The 23,149-nt window shown below is 37.2% G+C and overlaps 4 protein-coding genes across 4 annotated transcripts; 2 read left to right on the top strand and 2 right to left on the bottom strand.

Annotated features, from left to right (window-relative positions):
* Nucleotides 1-11,837: 11,837 nt before the first annotated feature.
* On the top strand, nt 11,838-12,296 carry DSM5745_10563 (uncharacterized protein; the record flags this gene model as incomplete). The annotated part of the gene is made up of 2 exons (XM_026752579.1): nt 11,838-12,045; nt 12,124-12,296. 2 exons carry the CDS (start codon nt 11,838-11,840, stop codon nt 12,294-12,296), a joined length of 381 nt encoding a protein of 126 aa, XP_026599022.1.
* A 464-nt stretch (nt 12,297-12,760) lies between these two features.
* On the bottom strand, nt 12,761-13,470 carry DSM5745_10562 (TRAPP subunit BET5; the record flags this gene model as incomplete). Its single annotated transcript, XM_026752578.1, has 5 exons — nt 12,761-12,778; nt 12,822-12,910; nt 12,960-13,105; nt 13,166-13,379; nt 13,434-13,470. The coding sequence occupies 5 exons, from the start codon at nt 13,468-13,470 to the stop codon at nt 12,761-12,763; spliced, it is 504 nt and encodes a 167-aa protein (XP_026599021.1).
* Nucleotides 13,471-14,152: 682 nt separating this feature from the next.
* DSM5745_10561 (putative calcium/calmodulin dependent protein kinase) lies at nt 14,153-16,710 on the top strand (the record flags this gene model as incomplete). Its single annotated transcript, XM_026752577.1, has 6 exons — nt 14,153-14,250; nt 14,342-14,411; nt 14,479-14,628; nt 14,678-15,472; nt 15,520-15,657; nt 15,706-16,710. 6 exons carry the CDS (start codon nt 14,153-14,155, stop codon nt 16,708-16,710), a joined length of 2,256 nt encoding a protein of 751 aa, XP_026599020.1.
* Nucleotides 16,711-18,481: 1,771 nt separating this feature from the next.
* On the bottom strand, nt 18,482-18,853 carry DSM5745_10560 (uncharacterized protein; the record flags this gene model as incomplete). The annotated part of the gene is made up of 1 exon (XM_026752576.1): nt 18,482-18,853. One exon carries the CDS (start codon nt 18,851-18,853, stop codon nt 18,482-18,484), a length of 372 nt encoding a protein of 123 aa, XP_026599019.1.
* Nucleotides 18,854-23,149: the final 4,296 nt, after the last annotated feature.

Here is a 23,149-nt window from a genome sequence, read left to right as displayed (position 1 = left end):
CTCCTTTGGAGTTGGTATTTTGTTTTATTTTTAGTGCCTTTTTGGCGCCTTAGTTATTTATTTTTATTATTTTTTAGTTTAGTTATGCCGGGCAATGGCTTGGTGACGTTAGGGCCTTGTCCCCTTAATAATACTTTATTTTTTTTTTTTTGCTTTAGTGCTTATTACTTCCTAGGTTTGTAGTTTTTTATAGTTACTTGTAGTTTAAGGCTAAAATAGCAATTTTTAGGTAGTATCTTATTGGGGTCTTTCTTATTTAGGTGTGTTAAGTATATTTTAACTTGGAATTAGGTCCTGTTTTTACTTTTAACTAAATAATAAATAACTATCTTGCTGCGCTTGCCTTTTCTTATACTTTTAAATAAGATTTAGTGTATTTATATTTTTAATAGGAACCCATTAATTATATTTTAAAGGCTATTCTTTTTATTTTACTAGGTATAAGTCTTTATTTTTAATAAAGTTATAGCTAATAATATTATTAATTTCCTATTTTTTGTTTTTTTTTAAATCGGGCATAGCTTTTATATTAATTTTACCGTGCTAAGGCTTAAGTAATAAAATATAAAAAATATTATGTATTTAATAATACTTTTTAGGGAGTAGGAGTTAATATATTATAAAACTAATTTTATTTAGCACTTGCAAGGGACTAATAAACTTAGGCTTAAGTTTTACTAGCACTTTTAGATTTAAATTTTTAGTGCTAAGTTTAACAAGTTATTTTAGTTTAAACTTTATATTTTTCTGGCCTTTGTTATAATAGGTTTAATAATATTTTATGTTTTTTTCCTAGTTTTTTTTATATTTAGCTTGGATTTTTTTAAGTTTTTTAATCCTGGCTAATGCAGCTAGTACCTTTGTTTATTTAGGGTTAATCTTAAACCATGCTGTAATTTCCGGGTTTTAGCTATATATAGCCTAAAAGGGTAATATTTTAATAGTGACGTTCCTAGTATTATTGCAGGTAAATTATGCTGTTTTAAGTAGTGTAGGCCAGGCATGGTAATTTTTTATAGCAAAATAATATAGATACCGTTCTAAAACTTGGTTAATCCACTTGGTTTGCCTATTGGTTTAGGGGTGGAAAGTAGTTAATAAATATAATTTAGTTTTATAATAAAATTATAGCTTTTCCTAGTATTTACTTATAAAGAGGGAATCTTGGTTAAATATAATACCTTTAGGCTAGCCATAATTTAGAGTCTAATTTTAATAAAAAACTTTGGCTAGTTTATGGGCTTGGATTAATGTTAAGACAGGGATAAATTAATATTACTTTATATAATAATTTACTATTATAAAAATAGTATTAACATGTTATTTCTGGTGCATGGTAAGTGGTAGGCTAATAATAAAATCCATGCTAATTTTGGAAAAAGGGCAATTTAGTTTTGGTAAGGTAGATAGTTTTTTATAGGGTTAGTATTAAGGTGCCATGGTATATTAGTATATAGGGCATAAATAAGTAAAAGTTTTTATTATAGCTTTTATTTTTAGCTAAAAGAACTTTTGTTTTACTAAAAATTTAGTTTTTTATAAACCAAAATGTCCTGCTAAAGGATTATTATAATATACTTAAATAATTATAGTTTTAAGCTTTTAATTTAGTAAAACATAGATTTAATCTTAAAAAGCTAGTAAATTGCTTTTTATAATTAACTAGTTTTTAAAACTTAATTTTTTAGCTCCTTTGGCCTAATTTTTTATTTTTAAGGCTTTAATTTACTCCTAAGTTTAATTATCTATAAATTATAACACTAAAAGTAACTCTGTTAAATAATTTAATATATAATTAAAGTAAATATTCTTAACTAATATAGTATTTTGGACTTAACACTGGGCTAGGACCTAATTTTTTTTAAGGTTAAATTATATGCCTATGGTACCACGGTTTTTAAAATTAAGATTTAACTTTGTTTTATCTTAAAAATAAAAGGATTTTTTAAAAATATTAAAGCACTTGTTGCACCTAATATTTTAGACTTAAATATCTTATTTTTTATTTAAATTAAGCTCTTTTTTATAAAGACTTTATATTAAGTCTAGGCAAGTGATTATTTGTACTTTAATACCTTGTACTATTTTTTTTTTAATAAATGCTAAAAGATCTTTTTTTAAGACTAATTTGGTCTTACTTTTATACCTTTTAAATGGGGTATTTACAGGGTTATGCTTGCCTGGATAATGTAGGATCTTAAAGTTATATGCTACTAAATTTATACACTATTTTACTTGCTTTCCGCTATACTTTTGTTGCTGTATAAAGGAATAAAGATTTGCATGATTTAACTATACTATTATTTTATAAGGGGAACCTTTAAGGTATTGCCTTTAATAATAAAATAACTAAATAATGGCAAATAGTTCCTTATCTAGGATTAACTAATTAATCTTTGCTTTAATAAATTTATAAGACTAAAATGTAACTGGGTGATATTTCCCTGTGTTATTTAGTTAAAAATATATTTTAGCTATTCCCGTGTTGCTGGCATTTACTTTTAACTATTTTTTTTATATAGGGTTAAAATAATGTAATAAGGGGGCTTTTATAAAGGCATTAAAAAAAGATTGGAATGCTAGCTTTTCATGCTCTTAAAATTATAGGGGCCTAATTTTTTTTTTATGCTGCATTCCCTTTATTAAACTGGTTAATAGCAAGGTAATTCGTGCAAAATTATAAATAAAATAATAATAAAAATTAATAAAACCTAAAAAGGATTACAGGGCTTTATAAGAACAAGGTTCTTCCCATAAGGTTATGGTAGTTACTTATTCCGGGTTTATTTTAACACCGTTTTAATTAACCATAAAACCTAGGAATTTTACCTCTTTTTTAAAAAAGGTATATTTTTTTAAATTAGCAAATAATTTAGCCTTGCGTAACCGTTTAAAAACTTATTTAACATGCTTAACATGTTGCTTGGGGTTAACAAAGAAAATTAAAATATTATTAAGGTAAATAACATAAATTTAATCCAAAATATTATAAACTGTAAAATAAATATAACTTTAAAAAGTGGCAGGAGTATTAGTTAAACTAAAAGGCATAATAATATACTTATAATAACTATATTAATATTAAAAAGCTATTTTTTATTGGTTTTCTTCACGAACCTGGATGTAATAATAGGCATCCTTTAAATTAACTTTGGTGTAGCAGGTTGCTCCCAAAATTTAGTCAAAAATTTTTAAAATAAAAGGTAAAGAATATTAATTTTTAACTATTATCTTGTTTAACCCTTAATAATTAATATATAATTATAAGCCTTTATTTTTCTTGGGTACAAAAAAAATAGGTACTCCGGCAGGACTTTTAGAAGGTTTAATGCAACCATATTAAATATTTTTATTAATATACTAGCGTAACATGGCTAGTTTAGCAGGTAAAAAAAAATAGATTAGCCCATAAGAAGGTGACTGGCTATTTATTATTATAATGCCATGCGTAGGTACTAACTTTAAAGACATTATTTTTGCACCATGTAAGGAAAATATATCTTAAAATATATTAAGTTTAGGTGGTAAATTATTTATTTAATTTAACTTGCTGCTGTTATAAACTTTTTCAGGCAAAAAAATAATAGTAAATATATAAGCTTAATTTTTACAAGCCTTTATAAACTTATATTATTTAAGAATCTAGTGTTTTACTACTTTATTACTAAACCATTATTAATTTACTATTATATAAATGTACATGGCTTGGATAGTTGTAATAAAAAGAATAATTAAGTATTTAACTTTAGTTTACTTTATTCCTATATAAGGCTGTTTAAATGTTTTTGTAATACCCCTAAAATTAATAACTTTAATAAATACTTTTTATACTTTTTTTGGATTGTCTTGCTAACCGCTGTATCCCTTTAAAATAAAATAAGAAAGTTTTACTTAATTTAAATAAGCACGCTTAATAAATTTTATACTTACTATATTTACCTTTACTTTAGTATTTAAGTCCGCCCTGGTTTTAATTTTATCCCGCGGAGTTTTTACTATTATTTTTATTTAAAAATACTTACCTATTTTTATTCTTGGATATTAAGCTGGGGCATAAGACTTTACTCCAGCTTTTTCTTGTTTTTTTTCTTATATGTTTTACTTTTATTTTAATTTATATACTTACCTTCTTGCTAATTATCTTGCTTTTTCTTATAATATTTTTTATTTTAAGGGTCCTTAACCGCTATCTTATAAACTTTAGCAGTTTAATTAGGATTTATTAGTTAAAAGTTGGGGTTTTATAATGGTTTTGTATAATTAGGTGTAATATAACTAGGTTTTCCGCACTTAAAACATGTTATAGGAGTTAATTTTAACTAATTTTGGTTTGGTACTATTTTAGTGTAACTTTAAAAGGGTTTTATTATGCTAGGAGCTTGTCCCGCAGGTATTTTACTATAACTTTTTTTAAAAGTTTGCCCTACAAGATAACTTCTTTTTTAGGTTCTTTTACTACAGGTAAATTTATGTTAATTTCCTTTTAAATTAGTGGTGTTTCCTTCTTATTTAGCGGGTTTTAGTTATTTATTATAATATAAGGTAATGCAAGGTTATAAATATAATATATAAAACTAATACTATAAGGCAAGTTAAACTAAATGCTCTTTAGTATTTGGGAGTTTTGCATTATTAAGATTATAAATTTTGTTTTAAAGTAAAGGTAAAAGCTTGCTAAAATAGCATTAAATCCGTATTTTTTTATTATTTCTTGGAAAATATTATTTTAATATAGCTAAATAATTAGTAAAGTTCCTAGGATCTTGGTTTCTTTTTTAATAAGCTAACTTTAGTTTAACTATAGTATTTAGTAAACTAGTTATTAAACTTTTTAGAATTATAGCTATTTATTCTTTAAAGTATTTTTAAAAAGATTCTTGGTATTTTTTATTTATACCCTTTAATTTATTAGCATGTTAAATCTAGTTACTTTTACATGCTGATTTTATTATAGTTAAAGCTCCTAGGATTTACTATTAATCTAATTTATATTTTTTAGGTGCTTTTTTAAAGTTTAATTTTAAAGTGCCAAGCTAGTTAAGGCGTTGCTGCAGGCTAAAATTAAAATTATACTTGGGTATATTTTTATTTTTAATCCTACTATGATTTTTTGGTAAATTATCCTAATATTAACGTTGCTTTAAAGGTGCATCACGTTTAGCTAATTAATTTTTTAAATATTTAATGTGCTTTTTTATATTTTATAATTATTAGGTTACTGGCGTTTTGCAAGTATTTTAATGGTTTTTTATAATAGTACTTTTAATAGTTTTAATAATAGGAGATTATTAAGTATTGGAGGGTCCTTTTCCAGGATTATTAAAATAGTCCTGTTTAGGGATAAGGCGTGAGTATACTGGCAGCATAGTACATGTTTTGTAGGTGGTTAATAGGTAAAAAAGTTAGAACTATAAAAACCTTAAGTAGGCTAACCAGGTATAAAACAAAGTATTAAAAGGCTATTTAATAAAAAATTAATATTAAATCTTAAGACCTAGAATATATAAAAACTAACTCTTGGCTAATTATTCTTTACTAGGGCGTTGGCCTTAGATACACTGTTAAAACGGTAATGATATTATTACTGCGTGTTAGGTTGACGTCACCGTGACTCTTATCTTATTAGTTTCCTTATCTTATCGGGGCTTGGCACCCGTGGGTGTGACAATTAGTTTATTAATAATTAATAAAAAATATAATTAAATCCTAGTTTTAGTTAATAAATTTTTAAAATAAATTAGCCTGATCCCGGGTTGCTTTTAATAAAAAGCTAAAAATTAAGGTATAGCTTTTATTTAATTTATATAGTTAAAAGACTAGGGCATCCCATAAAAAATTATTTTAAATTAAGATTTAAAATTTATTTTAAACCTTTAGTATGCAATTTTTAAAGCCCTTGGTGTTTAATAGTTATATAATATAGCATATTATTTATAAATTAATAGCTAGTTTAAAAAAGTAATTTAAATAATAAAGACTATATTTTATTATTAATTAGTATTATACCCTAAGCTATAAATTACATGGGAATCCCTCCTGCCCCTAACACAGGCCGTGTTAAATAATTTAAAAAAATCCTTTACTAATTACAGCCCCCACAAATTACTATATAGCCGCCTACTTTATTAGGAATAAAACCTATTAAAATAACTTAGTAACTGCTTTTTTATAATATAGCAAAACACTTATAAAGCTTTATTATTTATAGTAGTTTAAATAAAAAAATATTATAACTATAAATATTAGCTAATATTTTTTACTATAAATAATAAAGTACTATTATATTTTTATAAGGGATATAATATTCCTGTAAATAAGTAAATATTTAAAAAACTTAACTAGTAATTTACTAGTTCTTTTTATATTATATGCTAAGTAGGCTAATTAGCTTACAAGTTAAATTTCCCTAAAAAATAGTAAATCTATCCCGTTATTTTGGTGCAAATACTTAAACCTTTTTAAAAAAACTTTTTTAATTAATAGCTAATAAAGCCAGGCATAATAGTTAATAAAGGCTTCCTAACTAATAATAACTAGTACAAAGTTAAAAAAATTATTAGTAAAAAGATAGTATATACTAGGTATAAATAAATACTAGTAATAAAGTACCTAGTCCACTAGACAGGCTATAAAATAAAAAATAACTAGTAGTTATTAAAATTTAAGCTTAAAGGCGCGGAAAACTTAGTAAAAGAATATAATAGGACTTACCTAAATTAGTTTATAATATTTATTTAAATATTTATTATATTTATTTTTATGTTACATAATTATTTATATTATTAATTTACTTAATCTTTTATACCTTATTTTAATACTATATTTTTTTTCCACGCCTTTTATATTCCTATTCTTTACCAATAGCAATTTCACTAACTATATTTCCTATATTATTTATTTAAGTAAAATCTTTTTTTCCTTTTTTTTTTTGCTTTTTTTACTTTTATAAGTAATAATTATAACACACCTTTTTTTAAGCAAATACTACCTATTCTTATAGCAAGCAGTTATTACCTATTTTATTATTTAATTTATTCTTATTTTCTTATTCCAGCAAGCAATTTAGCAAGTAAATTATTATTTTTTAAGTAATTTTTAAAAATAAGTATCTTTTTTTTAACCAAGCCTTCTTTAAGCAAGGCCTAGCTAAAATTTTTTACCTTTTTTTATATTAGCAAGCAAGCAAGCAAGCTAGCTTATTTTTTTAATTAAAATCTTTTTTTCTTATTTTATTTTAGCAAGTAACCAAGCAAGCAAGATTTTTTTACTTTTTTTATTTTAATAATTAAAACTGCTTTCCTCCAAGCAATTTTTTTAATAATTAATTTATTATACTTTATTAAGATTATTACCTTAGTTTAGGAACCAAGATCTCTTTTCCCTTTTTTTTAAGTAAACCTTAATTTAGAAACAAGCATCTTTCTCCCCTTTTTTTATTCCCTTTTTATAACATAACTTATTAGGGTTTAATTCTCCTAGCACTTTTTTTTTTTTTTTTTAAGTTTTACTAACCATAAAAAAACTTAAAGTAATCCAGAAATAGGATTACGCGAATATTATTAACAAGAAGAATAAAAAATAAAAAAGGGATAAAAAAAGCTGCATAAAATATTATAGGAAGTAATATAATTACTATAATTATTTCCTAATATATTAAATATATAATAATAATAATAATAACCGCAACCGCCCGTGGACGCGCGCAGTAAATAATAAAATAAATTTAAATAACCTAAAGGTAGGGAGAAAGCTTGTAATTATACTAAATAAATAAATTAAAAATCTTAAGATTTATAGCTTTTTTTTAAAGGGGATGCAAGTTTTAAACCTTAGCGTATTCTTTATAATCCATGTGATGGATAAATTATCCAGGCATAAAAAATATTTATATAATTTTAATTTTAATAAGAATCTTAAAGTAAAAAAAGTATTTATTAGCTTAATTATATAAATTTACGCACACAGGGAGTACTAGTTTCTTATATATTATAAATAAATAGTCTTATATAATAGGGACCTAGCGTTTACTAAAACATAAAAATTAAAAAATATAGTTTTATTAGGTATATTAAACTTAAATTTTATATTTAGCTTTATTACCAGGCTAAAACTATACTTTATTAAGATTACTAAAGTAAATAGCTTTTAATTATTATTCTTAATTATTATTATAAGTTACTATATTTTAAATATTTTTATTTATATTATTCCCCTAGGGAGAGGCCTAGTAACATGGGTAATAAAAAAAATAAATTATAATAAGTTTACTTAGGCGGCGGGAGGGAGCTATTTATATTTATTATTTTTTAATAATTTTATTATTTATAGCTTTTATTAAATAGTAAACTAAAATTTATTAAATTTATTATTAAAAACACACTTTTTGCTAGTGCTTAAGGGCCTTAATATAATAAAAATAAAGGCTTATTAACTTTAAGCCTTAGCAGACTAGGACCTCCTAGTAATAAAAATTAAAAAAATAAAAAAGTATTAAAAATTAAGACTAACTATTAAAGGCACCTTAATATTATATATAAATAAAAATCTAAAGTTAAAATTAATTAACTAGTCCAAGCTAACTATAATAAAGTTAAAGAATAATACTAATATAAAGGATTTTAATAACTTTAATAAGAAGGAAGACTTTAATAAGGACTTTAATAAATTTAATAATATCTTCCCTAACCTAGATACTAACAAGAATAACTTCAAGAATAATACTGCCTTTAACAAAGCATAATTAAAGACTGCTAACTTGCAGACTAATTAGCCTAATACCGCTTAAAAAGCAAAAACTCCAGGCTATCTTAATTACTTCTAGAAAGGAAAAAGGTTATTAATATCTTAAAAAAATTTATGCAAAGCCATGGATTAATAAAGTCCTTTAAAAGCAAGAATAATGCCAAATAAGCCTATTCCTAGTATTAAAAATATTTAAAACACAGCGGCCTAAAACCTGTTTATTAACAAGCAAGCCACCAACATGTTATCCACTAGTAATTAAAAATTATTAAATTCTTTTATCCTTTTAATATTTACTAGTAGTTAAAAATTATTAAATTTTTTTACTAAGCTAGCTAGCATACTTGGTTTAGGCCTGTAATAAAGCCTAAGTTTCCACCTTTTATAGCTAAAACCAGGCTTTATAATTCTTAGCAAACCATAATTATCCATGTAAAGTTAGCTTATAAAGTAATAAAAAAATACTTTAATCCCTCCTACTATTCTAATAATAATAGTGTTAGTAACTAAGTAAAAAAAATAAAGGCTTAAAAAAGTGCTAAATCCTATTTTTACTAAATTTAATAAGCTAACTTTTATTACTAGCTAAAAGCCAGCCAACCTAAACCTAAACCCCACTTTTAGTAGGCTATTAAAGCCAAACCCTATTACTAGTAGGCTACCAAAGCTAACTAAAAACCCTATTAGCCCTTTAATATTAAAAAAGGCAAATACTTTTACTTAACACCTCTCTTACCAAAAGAATACCAGCTCTACTCCTAATAAGTATTTTATTAGTAATAAAACCTTTACTATTTATTTAACTTTATTATTCTTGCTCTAGTAAATATTACTTAAAACCCTATTATTCTTGGTATTCTTAGCCCATGCTTTAGCTAGTAACCTTAATTTATTATTAATTAGCTATAATATAATATTAAACACACTAAAAAAAATACCCTATTATTTATAAAGCCGTGCAAGTTTTTTTAAAAGCTTAAATATAAGTGTTACTAAAGGCTTAAAGGCGTATTACTATTAATATAGCTTGCTAAATAAAAAATTAGGTCCTGGAGGTTTTTATAAATATACTATATTTAATATTAAAAAAGTTAAAATAAAACTAAATTATAACCACCTTCGCTTGCGCCTGGTTTTTTTTATAAATTAAACTAGCTTATTTTTAGTATTACCTACTAGTTAATTAAAACTTACTCTCGCGTTTTTTTTATTTCTTACTAGCTTAAGCCTTTAACTATTTATTTCCTACTTTTATTACTCTTAAAGCTTTATTTATTATTATTACTTACTGCTTTTACTTAATCTCCAATTTTTTTCTTTGTTTAGTAGCATTTTTTATTAATAAACAAGGGCATCTGCTTTTTTTTTAAGGGGGACTTATTAATGTTAGCCAGGCCACTAGCGGCATATACTGCCACTGGCCACCGCCATTGACTAACCCCTTTCCTGGGATTGAGCTTAGTTAGTTTTAGCAATCAATCATAATATAAACCCTCTTTCAAATCGTCTACCTTTGACATTTTTACTTTTAAAAATAACTATTAAAAATAAATACTGGCTAAAAAATAAGTAATACTTAATAATAAATATTTAGTTATTACCTTAAAAATTAATTATAGTAAATCCTCCGCGGTTTTTTATAAGTTATATAAAAAAAAATTACATGTTAATAGCTAAAAAAAATACTATATATAAAGCCTTTTTTATTTATATTTTATATATTTTTATAATTAACTTTATATTTAGCCTTAACATGTTTAAATAGCTTAATAAAATGCTTAAAAATTTTAGGATTAGCCTAGTAAAGGCGCTTATATTTTAACTTTTTATTTTATATAATAGTAAACTTTTTATTTTTTTACAGGAAGACTTTATATTAGTTTATATTAATTAATTTAAATTTATAGCCTAACCACTTATATTTTTATTTATATAAAATATTAGCAGTGTCTTATAATATTTTAATATTTAAAAAAAAGTTAAATTTAACCTAGTATAGTATATTACGCCTAAAAAATATTTTTTTTATTAGGGATAGCTTTTACCTTAATATATAAGCTTTTTAATAAGTTTAATAGCCTTATATATAATATTAAAAAGTTATTAAAGGTAGGCTATATTTATTTATAGCTTAATATTATATTTTTTAATTTTTTTTTATTTAAGTAATTATAATTAAAATAACCTTATTTTATAAATATATTATAGGGTTTTCCCATGTTATTTTACAGGCTTTTTTTATAATATATTTATTTTTATAGCGCTAATTTTATTAAGTAACTTATTATTAATTTTAGGTATTTTAAAGCTATATAACTAGCATGGACCAGGAAATAATAATTATAAATTTAATATAAATAAATTAAATAAAATTATAGGTAACTCACGGCCCTTATTTAAAAAAACTTTTTAAATATTTTATTAAATTTTTATTTGCTAATTTTAAATAACTACTTACTAAATATTTTTATAATAAATTAGTAAAGTTACACATGGTTAAAGTTAAGGAGTTAATACCAGGTAATTAAAAATAAAGTTCTAAAAGTGCGTTTTGCTAAGGGGTGGGATTTCGGTAATGGGTGGGCCGCTCTACAAGAGCCTAGGCAGGGACGACGCAACTATCCTCAGCTGAGTGTCCAGCCCTACTACTCCGTATTCCACAAATATACATCACAACAATCCAAGCTGTATATCGATCTACGACTCAAATCCTCCCATCTACACGGCCCTCGCAGATTGCGATCGCGATGAAGCCCCATCAACCAGTTGTATCCTGAGGATCTCCACAAATCAAGATCGCATCGAGATCATATCCGCAAACATGCAACTCGCAATCGCTGGTTCATGGTTCACTCGTCAACCATATGTCATTCCGGCACTCAGTGACACCACCCTGACGTCCGCCTGAGATCAACTTCGCCTCCTCGTACAAAGACCCTGGACTCGATCACAATGATCATGACGACCAGTTTGAGGACGAAGACGCATATAAACCGCCCATCTGACCCAGGGATCTGAGCTGAGAGCAAGCACATTGACTACCTACGAACCACACCACCAAACACGTCCAACGAAGCTTCTATTGAATAATCACTATGTCTGACCGCGCCGAGAGACTCGCCGAAGACGCCTACGAGGCTGAGAACGACTACTCTGCCCCCGTCTCGGGCACCTACAACGATGCCTCCTACGCTCACGAGACCGGCACGCAGGGATTCTCCAAGGGCATCCCCGTGCAGAGCGACGACGCGGACTATGATGACCCCATGCAGCCGCCGTACTCGAACAGTAACCAGCAATTAGGTACGTCGTCTGCTATCCTTCCTGTCCTGTGTCAAGGTTTGGTTTGTGACAAATGTTAATGGTGTCCCGTTCATTCAGCTCAGGACGAACGCGAGGCCATCGACAAGTCCAACATCATTCGCGGCAAAGGTCGATCGCTTCGTCATTCAAAGCCCCAGGCTGCTACTAAGTACAGCGAAGGGCCAGATGAGGATGACCTGCCTCAGGAGGCGTTTGAGACCGGACAATCCAGCACCAAGCGGGTTCTGTAAAATTGGGGTAATAGAGGATTTCTGAAGCGAAAGCTTGGTCTCACTATGAGGAATTGTATGATATGGTTGCTGTTTGTCATGACTGATGTATGTGAGTTTTGAGTATGAACATGTTTGATATGTTATGTGCTTGGATCGGTCTCAGATCTCCAATACCATAGTATAGTAGGCCGTGTAAGAAGAATAGTTCCGTATAATGTAGGTTCATTGCGCGGAAAAAATGCACCCTGAACTAGTCTCCTAACCAGTCGCTCTGTATCACAGGCGTTGCGTGGGTGGCTCGCCCCCAGACTGGGTAGCTGGGTGTGCTGTTGCGCCTCGGCGCGACAGGTCATGGCATTGGTCGCCAATGATGGATCGGCTCTAATTCTGCGATTATGATACGCAGTCTGGCGACCCGAGAGCCTCAGTGGGAGTCGGACATTGTTCCGACAATGATTCAATGTATACTGGCTCAGTGCCGATTAAGCAAGTACCCGTGTCTGCAAATGTTAGGACATATTGTAGATTCGTGGAGGTACATACCACAAACTGTTCCAGGGACTGCTCAAAAAGCTCATTATTCACACCAAGACCACCAGGGTGCTCCGTAGGCGATAGCGGGTTCTTAACGACTGTTGAAATCAGCACGCAATCCCCATTAAAAAGACCGGGCCAATGTACCATATTCCACATAGAGGTTTATATAGATCTGCTGCAACGCAACGCGCATACTTGGGCTCTTGACGTCCGTAAGCATCACGAATTTGATGTTCGTCGGGGTCTCGTAGTAGTGCAGTTTGTACTGGCTGGTGCGATACGTCACGAAGCTGGAATCAACAGACGTCAATGTCTGGTTATCTTCAGAATCATCATACATGAAAGCTCACTTGTCGTCCTCTCCTCCCAGTTTTCGCACCATATTTCGGAGCGAGAACACGGTTCCGAAGATCAGTTTCGCATCGTCGTCAGTTGATCGTGTTGGTGGACCGGGAACGGGGGCAAGGCCGTTGGCCACCGTGAGAGTATCGGATGTAGGTCGCGAGGATTTGCCAGCAATCGAGGCAGGTCGAGGGGACCAGCGCCGTTTGTATATGCACTCCGCTGATGAACATAGTATTAGCGATTGCGATGGAGTCCGGGGGTGGTTCGTCTTACCATGGCGGTCGAAGATGTAGAACGAGTACACAACCATTGTGATTCGGCTCTCCGCAGGTTATCGAATTGAAGACTCAAGGGCTACCTCTAAAGAGAATAGAGTATGACACTAAATGTGATTGCTTCGATTGAGAGCTGATGATGATGGAGATGATAATGTCGATAAAAGAAGCCTTGGATGAACGGGGCGGTGAACGGCCACTGTTTACACCCAAAGAGCAGCTCTATGTAGCTAACTACTAGCTATCCTACCCGCGGCTTTGGAATTGGAGTGAAAGCAATTGGATGTAGACTTCCAGCCGGGGATAGGGACGTCGATCTAAATCTGTGGGACACTGTTGTTGGAAGAGACTCGAAGCTGTCTTCCGTGATTCCTTTGATCCTTCCTCTGGCTCCGTTCCCACATCTCCGACTGCGATAATATTGAGGGTGGAGCGCTGCCAGAGACAGCCAGAGCCGCTTGTTTCTCCCCTGCCACAGTCCTTTTTAACCCATAGCTACTCCGGAGTCTACACCCTGGTTGAACCCGAGTCTCGCACGCTGTAGGTGTAAGTGGCGTCTTATCGTGATCGCTGTGCCCCTCCACCTCCCCCACCACCTTCTCTGACAGGCAGCCGGATTTCAGCATCGCGGCTCAGTCTCTCGTCCATACTCCCACGACTGCTCTGTGTATTAATAATCTTGCCGTTGACTTTCTGTCTTGTTGCGTGAAATAATCAATGGCCGACGAGGGTGCTGGCTCTCTGCAACAGGATGCCAGTTCAGGGTCCACTGTCCGTCCAGAGCCCCAACCTCGCCCAACGCCAGCTCGTTATGCGTAAGTTTCTTTGGTGTTGATTCTATCTCAAGCAAGTGCACTCTCTTGGAGAGCTGGAGCTATAGGACTTACTCTGCATCCTGCATTCCAGCTCCACACCTTCATTTGAAAGCCCTCAGAGACATCACCGCCGCAACCCGATAGCCCGGCGTCCCGTAAAGGTGGGCGATCTTTTTTTTTCTTATCTTCATCGGCTCTCAGGGGGTGCATTTGCTGACTGCATTGTAGGAAACGCTCAATGCTCGGTCAGAGTACACTCTCAGTCAAGACGACGGCACTGCCGAGCATAGAATCAACCAGTATGTGATTAAGCAGGAGATTGGCCGTGGGTCGTTTGGCGCGGTGCATATTGCTGTTGACCAATATGGAAACGAATACGTGAGCGTTATTGCTACTTCGATGCCTACACAGACTAACCGAGCTTTAGGCTGTCAAAGAGTTCTCCAAGACGCGTCTAAGGAAACGCGCAAAGTCGCAACTTCTAAGACAATCCCGAGGCCCAAGACGTCCAGCAGATGGTTTGAATTCTCCTCTGCATAGACAGGGATCGGGAGTTGGGGATGAAGAGATGAAGAATGCCCTCTATCTGATCAGGGAGGAGATCGCCATCATGAAGAAGTTGCACCACAACAACTTAGTATCGTTGATAGAGGTGCTTGACGACCCGACACAAGACTCGCTGTACATGGTTATGGAGATGTGCAAAAAGGGCGTGGTTATGAGAGTCACTCTTGAAGAGGAGGCGGACCCGTACGATGACGAGCGTTGTCGTTGCTGGTTTCGTGACCTCATCTTGGGCATTGAGTATCTACACGCGCAGGGGATTGTCCATCGTGATATTAAGCCTGATAACTGCTTGATCACGAACGACGATGTACTCAAAGTTGTCGACTTTGGTGTGTCCGAGATGTTTGAAAAGAACTCGGATATGCTTACGGCCAAGTCTGCTGGATCTCCTGCCTTCTTGCCACCAGAACTATGCGTTATCAAGCATGGCGATGTTTCAGGAAAAGCAGCGGATATATGGTCCATGGGAGTGACCCTGTACTGTTTGCGATACGGCAAGCTGCCTTTTCAAGAGCAGAGCATTATCGACCTCTACGAGGCCATAAAAAACGGCCCGATTGCTTTCGAAGGCGAAAATGATGATGCTTTTAGAGATCTCATGTTGCGGATTCTGGAGAAGGACCCCGCAAAGAGGATCCAAATGGACGACCTGAGGGTATGTGTCAATGCCTCCGTTCTTTACTTGTTCTAACGAAGACGTAGGAGCATCCCTGGGTGACAAAGAACGGCATGGATCCTCTATTGCCAAAGAGCGAAAATATTGCCGAAATAGTTGGGCTCCCTACAGAAGAAGAGATGAACTCGGCCATTACCAAAAACTTTGGGCACGTCCTGGCCGTGGTATGTACAGAACGATTCTGCTCAAGGTCAAATCTAACATGACCTTAGATGAAAGCTGTGAAGAAATTCAAACGCCTCCTCGGACCGACTCGAGCTTCCACACCTATACAAAGCATCCTTGGCCAGGAATACGAGGCACACTTTGTCGAGCCTCCTATGGAAATGGACCCGGAGGAGAGTGTGTCCTTACCAACTGCAACACACTTCAGCAAGGCGCAAAGTTTGAACACGTATAACAGAACAGCCTGGGAGCGTGAGGATGTCGTTAAAGGATACCACCTACGGCGACAGGAACCTTTGCCCTATTATTTGCAAAATAACAACAATTCGGCTGCTGCATATGCCTCTACTCTGGACAGATCGACAAGGAGAGACTCCGGTTCAATACGGAGCGTCAACATGGTGGACGACCCCACTGAAGACCCGCAGTCACAGTCTCCCAGATTCCCACTGTCACGTACTAGCTCGACCGCCACCAAGCGCAGCATGGAAGGCACAAGGGGACACGCACGAGATCCGTTAGAAGAAGACTGTCCCTACTTATTCATTGGGCCGTCCACGTTCACCGGCTCAAACCCCGGCTCAGACCCTATAGATATCAAGAGCGCCGACGCAACGCCCAGTGTCCTGGACTCAGATGTTCGACTGACAGAAAAGGAGATGGGTCCAACATCAGAAGAGGACTATCCCATGGTGAGCGAATCACCAGGAGCCGCCAATTTCGACATCTACGAAACGGCGTACCGAAAGGAAGTCGAGCGCATCCGAGCCGATACACTCCCAGGAGAAGGCAAGGGTACCGTACCCATGGTGTACCTCACTCGTCGTGTAGAGGGGAAAGATGAAGTGATGAGACTCGTGAGAGAGACGACAATGAGTGAGCCCGCTCTGGGTTTGGGAAGAAGAGTGGCTGTCCCTCAGGATCGGGGCTTTGGCTCCGCGGTTAGCATGATCAGAGCCCAACTGGAGCAGGGTCGACAAGAGCAAGAGAAACAGGAACAACAAAATCAGGACCTCGAATCTCTCAATCCCTTCAGAGACGCCAGGTCCTGAGGCTCCGGCCCCGGAATCATCTACCATCATCGCTGACACAGGACCCCATCATCAGAAGGCCAGAGGGGCAGGCTGCGCAATTTACTTAACCGGGGCAAGCGAAGTCAAAACCCGTAACTAGGGCAGGGGGGACGAATTACTACTTTTGTGACATAGACAACTTGGCTAGATCAGAATCACCACCCTCTGAAACTGGGACGACCGTTTCAGTTGTAAATCTGCCGCAAATAGGGAAACGTTCTGTAGATGTAGATGGAAAGTCTGACGCAACTGGCGTTTAGAGGAATAGAATGTGGCTCTTGTACTTGCACAAGTCCCTCTACAGAATCAGACTGTATCGTGTGCCCAGAAAGCTTGAATCAATTTCAAGGATTCTAAGAAGAAAGCCGAGATCGTACTCTGTAGTACAGATATATATGCCCCATGCTGCTCCGCAGCAGCAATCATGTCGAGGCCTCGCTCACTCACTAGACTCATAAATACATGTACAGGAGATGAGACATTAAGCTCTATATCCGTGAAGCGAAGACATTGGAAGAACAAGAAAAGCAAGAGATAGAAATCGAGATGAGTTGAGACTGGATCAAAAGCAAAGACATAAAGAAGAAATCATAAGCTGACCCAACATGGTAGGAAATGATGATTGGGAGATCCATGTGCAACTTCATGTTCGTCATGCTTTGCTCGCGCTGGACATCTGAGCTGAAGTGAGCTGGATGCTAAGAGTAGAGCAAGCGATTGATGCAGGGGATCGCTATGAAAATGGGGTAAGGCGAAAGATCGTGTTCATCAACTCAAGGCGTTATGAATCGGGCACATCAGGAACAAACCAGGAATATTATATGTCCAAGAAGGAGATTTTTGCGCAGCTCGATTATCGACGGTGGCCCGTAGTATAGCAGAGCAAACAGGTGAACGAATGGTAGACCAGATCAGATATGTCTACTCCGAGCCACCGACTCGGACAGACGTACCCAGTGGTAGTGGTCACCAAAATGAGTAATCGTAATCTCAGTTAACCGCCCTTGACAAAAGAAAGGTATTAATAAGAACGTTCGATATAAAGAATGAGAACAGGAGATACAATTGAAATGAAGCAAGAAAGAATCATTGCGAAAGAGATAGCCAGCACTCGTAGAGCATGCATAAATCGTGGCTTTTTGTCCCTTGCGGGAGAACATAATTCAGTTTTGGTCCCGAAATGGGGCGCGTAGTAAGGCAGATCAATGCTATCTATCGCTAGTAATCGATGATGAAGCTCATTCGTCGTATCGCATCGAAATAGGGAAATAAGGACGCCGTGGCTTTATTGCAATGGAAGAGTTTCATTGCGTTCGTTTTTCAGCCGTAGTTAAAGGGACTTGGAGTTCCAGCGTGCGGGTTTCGTTTGATTGCTGGGGAGAGGGATGAACAAGGCTCCTTTGGCTGCTGTCCGTAAACGGAAGTCTTTCGGGAACTGGAGGCTGAAAAGGTCGGTCTGCAGTTTGCATGAAGGGTATACTCTCTCTATGGCTGAACTGTAATGCAGGAAATGTTTGTCTAGTGTCTTGCGGGAGCGGCGGCAGCTCTCGGGACACGGAACCTATTTGATTGGGTATAATCCGCATCCGCTCATCGTCGCTGGGCCCAGACATCGAAATCGAACCTAATGGCGGTTGCCCATAGTGCAACCCAGTCGGAGGTATAAGCGAAGATCGACTGCTGGTTTGAGTAGTATAACCAGGCCCGCCAGCTTGAATTATTGAAGGGCTAGTCGGTATGGCCGGGTGCTTCACTTTCTGCGACCCGCGCCTGGACGGGGGCTGAAATGGCGCACCACGACGTTCAGCCTCTGCCTTGCGTCGCTCCGACTCTTGTTTTGTTGGTCGACCTCGTTTTCGCGGGGGTTCACCTGTGCCCGGGACATCCCCTGTGCCCGGGGATAGTATTGTTGATGCACCACTCTCACTAGTGTAAGACGCGGGACCAGCAGAAGGTCGGGGTTGAATTGGGCGATGAGCGCGCACGGGGTTGTCTGTCGAATATAGAGGCCGCTTTCCCACACTGCTGGTTGGATGTGGAAGGGAAATTGACTGTTGCGGAGCAGTGTGATGTTGTGGATGCAGCGGTCCAGCGCCTGGGTTGATTGGAGGCGCCGATTCATGGTACATCTCGTTGAACGCCGATTGGCAGGAATTGAGTGAGCGACCTATATAGGGTTTGTTCAGCTGACTCTCCGATAGTCCATACATGGAAGGGCTAATCCGTACCTGAAGGAAGCGGGATATCAGCCCAGCTAGGATGGATATTCAATGACTTGATCATGAGGATGAGCTCGCGAGACGGGACGCCTCCTTTCTTCAGGATTTCGGTAAGCAATACATTCTGGGTACTCGGTTAGCTCGTATCAGCCAGCAAGGAACGCGCACGGTGAGCGTCATCATCAACGCGACTTCCAAAACATGAGCTGGCTTCTGTTCCATACCTTCTCCTCCTCTGTCCATGGCCTTTCCCGTGAATGCGACATATCCAGCCAACCATAGAAGCCAAAGGTACCAGCTCTTCTTAGGAGACAGACAGCCAAACGAGAGTATGTCTCTCTATATCCAGCTTGCTAGCAGGTATACAGAGCGAAGCGCGCGTAGCCGAGACAAGCACGAATATACGGAACAGAACGAATGTTGACAAGGGAGGACACAATGTACAACCACAGCAGGACTGTACTAGAACCAACGAGTCGGCAAGGAAAATAGATACAACAAAGGTATGAGAAAAAGATTAACCACAGAGCCTCCCAAACGGAATAATGGTCTACACCAGTGTATCAACACGTGGTAGCTCAAAAAAGAACCAAGAAGCGGGCTGGCAGCACAACAAACGAAGACAGGCAGGAGTGACAGAAGTCAGTAGAGAGGGTGCACAGTGAAGAGGGGAAGGGGCCAATTATTATGCAAGCGACAGTATACATTGAAGGAGGACAACGAAAGACGGGGTATTCATATAGAGAGCCTCAAGGTGGTTGGCAGCAGGCTTGCAGACGGAACGGACAACTATGAAGGTGAGATGCGCAAGACAAGCAGAACCAAATGGGTCAAGTTGCAGTTACTCCTATGCTTTAGATCGAGGGTACAAAGAATGGACCAGAGACACCGATAGGGAAACAACGTGAGTGGATCGTGGATTCGTGACCCTGGCTTCGAGAGGGACCGGGTAGTGTCGTTGCTGGAGACCGAATCGACGTCAAGATTAAGCACTTTCAACAATGCACATTGCCACCAAACAGACGTGAGTACGAAATGGAAAAGGTAAAGAAAGAACGAAGATGAGGGGAAAGGAAAAGCGAAGGAGCTCGAAGGACGGTAGAAGGACGATAGTAGACGACAGAGGAGCGAGACTGTATCTTTCCCCGGAGACGTTTTCTCTTAGCCAAGCGGCCTCTCAAATCGGAATTGCGCAGGCCAGTAACGCGACGGAAACCGCAGGCATGTGTCCGGAGGGCAAGGGGAAAGCTGCAGGGACTGTCGACTGTTTCTCGTCCGTTGATGCGTTCTCCAAAGTCGCGGGTGAGGAAGCCACCGGGAACAAGACAAGACTTAGGAAAGAATAAACAAGAAGAAATAGGAAAAGGAAATATTGAAAATAAAGTCTGCGGAGCCAACCAGGCTAAGGTGGATCAGGCCGTGTTCAACCTAGAAGAGAATAGTGTTTCAAAGACGATGGTTTCAGATGATTCCAGGCGCCCACACGCGTTCTGCAACGAGGGTGGAAACTGGAAAGGATCCGGGAGAAAAGCAAACAGCGCCTCCCACCGAGAAAAGGGGCACAAGGAAACTATGGATTATCCGAACAAGGATCTGGAAAGACCACGAAAGGCGCAGATATAGGGGAATGCGAAAAAAAGGACCAACAATGCACAAGCTGAAGCTGGATGGGGTAGGAGAGCAGGGGGGGCAGAACAACAGGGTGCGGCTACTGTTGTACTCCCTGACCAGCGACCACGGTCAGAACGGGTAAGGGAAAAGAATAAAAAATACAAACAAAAAGAAAGACAAATGATACAAAGCTAAACGCGGTTAAAAATGGATAAATCAAACATGAGTGTATCGACGATTGAGGAGCGAAGAAACAATATTGCACCATCTGCACCATGACAGAAGAAGACTGAATATGAAGGGCAAGATGAGAGTTTGCCGCCTGGCTGCATATCGCCTTTCTGGAGGGGTCACAAGATGTCAACGCCTTTCGCAGGAAACAGCGCGTTCCAAAGGTATATCACGGACCCAAGGCGATTGGTGATAGGTGGGCATTGACGCCCCAGGACGTTGGGTCAACGGAGAGGACAATCGGCATGTTTTAGAGACAAAAGTTGCTAGGCGTTTAGGAATTGGAAAGCGAGCTTCGGGGCCAACTCCCAGATGCAGGTAGCGTGGACGATCCAACCCGACACCAAATCCTTTTCTGCATGGATTTATTATTAGCGATGACTGCTGCTGCGCTCGCTACATGAATTGCAGCGCCATGCATTGGCCCTATTGAAGATAGCGGGAATGCATAAACGATGACTGGCAGAAAATGGATGGCGGCGGAGGCAGTTGATAACCGCTGGGTGGGGTTGGGGGCTCCGCAATAGGCGCAGGCGAAACCGAAATCCTGGAGGCTGGGAGAGGTTAACAACAATCATCCAGAAACCGTGGAGTCTTAGTAGTAGTACTCCGTAGTACGGAAGTGCTTTGGGTCGTGTCCCGGCTCGCCCATCCGCGAGCTGTGATTGGTTCAGGCTGTGCTCCGCGACTCAAGCATGCCATTGACTCGTTGACTTGTTGGAGCGCCGGAGCGGAGAGTTAATATATTATTGTCAAGGCAAAAAGGCAAGTCTCTTACTCCGCACGAGTAAGAGATCGCCGCAATATCAAGGTTGAAAAGCAACCAAGGCAGCGTAACCTATCAATGATCCTGTTTCTTGTGATCCATGTCTATCAGATCGCCGTGTACCGATATTATGGTCATAATTATCGGTATCCGCGCGATAATTTTAGCCTGCGAAAACTGTGAGGAGCGCCCAGGAAACGGGCGATTCGATTCCAGAAGCCGTGATGCTACATAAACGAAGGACGTTGTACCAGAGCAAGTAGATTCAAGATGTTGAACGGGCCAACATATGGCCGGTGTGTGACGATTGGGTCCGTTGCTTTTCCTTTTTGAAATATGTTATCAGTGGATATCTTGTGAAAAGAAGATTCGATCGATGATACCCAGTCAATAATGGCCCATGCATGAGCGATTGAGCATCGGCATGCAGGAGAGGACTTGGAGGAGGCAGCGCCCCGCCTTTGAATCAACCGTCCGGGAGCCCGCTGCTGACAGCGTTAAACCTGTCATCCTTCGCATACTCAAAGAGCGCAGATACGAAGCATTCCAAAGAATTCCAAAGACGCAATACCTTGAATGTTGACTTGATGCAGACTAGAGCTGTTCAGCTGGTCTGGGGAAGATGGAGAAGACCGTGGACAGGAGAACTCTGGCGGTCCGGAAGCTCAAAGGAAGCTCCACGCTCGAGGTTAAAGAATAAGACGAGGCCCACTTGGAGGTTCTCAGGCTCAGGTACCCGTCTCCATTAATTCACGCTTGTACTGGACTAGAAAAACAATATAAAGATCATGCGAAGTATCTACTCCGTACGACACTCATCACTACTCTTTCGAGGGTCAAGAACCGCAATGAAGACTTTCGGCCAGGTCACTTTCTGTGCTACACAGTGAGACTGCCATCCCAGTTGATTGATGCAAAGTGCCTGCATTTCTGGTGTACATGGCCATGATTTATCGAGATTCTGCGGTCGGAAATCGGATTTCCTTGGTCTTGATCTCGATTTTGGGACCAAGAACCACTGTTATCTTACCACGTATCCCGGTATCTTCATCTATTTGAGTTTCTACTGATCAACCTCGATAATCGCCGTCTGGACTGCTTTGGCGTACCCGTTCATGCACGAGCCTCCTCCATCTGGATCGTCGGCTCGATTTTTATTAACCCGATGTATGTTTCTGAGCCGTCCGAATCCGCACCCTGTCGACCCAGGTAACTCCTTCGTTTCTGACACGGTCACTCTATACTGGAAAGACTAACGGCTATTCCTAGACCCCGAACAGCTGCACCTTCACGTCCCTCACCCGCTCATACGACGTCCATAAAACTAATTGGATGCTCGTGGCCAATCACTAGCCGCCCAAAACCGCGCCGGTGCTGGAGAGTGGTAACTCTGCCGCGGCCTCACCTCAGTTTCCCTGCATCTGGGCCCGTGGTCCCCGGTGTAGATTCGCCTCCACGCACATCAAGGTTGCATGGCGAGCTAGCCCGGGCTGTCTTTATGATTCGGTACCCCATGGTTATAATTTCTTCCCGGAGTACATGGGATCATCAAGTGGTTGGAGGACAGAACCTGTCTTCCCTGCAGTTGTCG

Source organism: Aspergillus mulundensis (assembly GCF_003369625.1).
Source record: "Aspergillus mulundensis strain DSM 5745 chromosome Unknown scaffold_15, whole genome shotgun sequence".
Lineage (NCBI taxonomy): Eukaryota > Fungi > Ascomycota > Eurotiomycetes > Eurotiales > Aspergillaceae > Aspergillus > Aspergillus mulundensis.
Note: the sequence above shows the minus strand (reverse complement) of the source record. Positions and strands in the feature narration are given on the sequence as shown.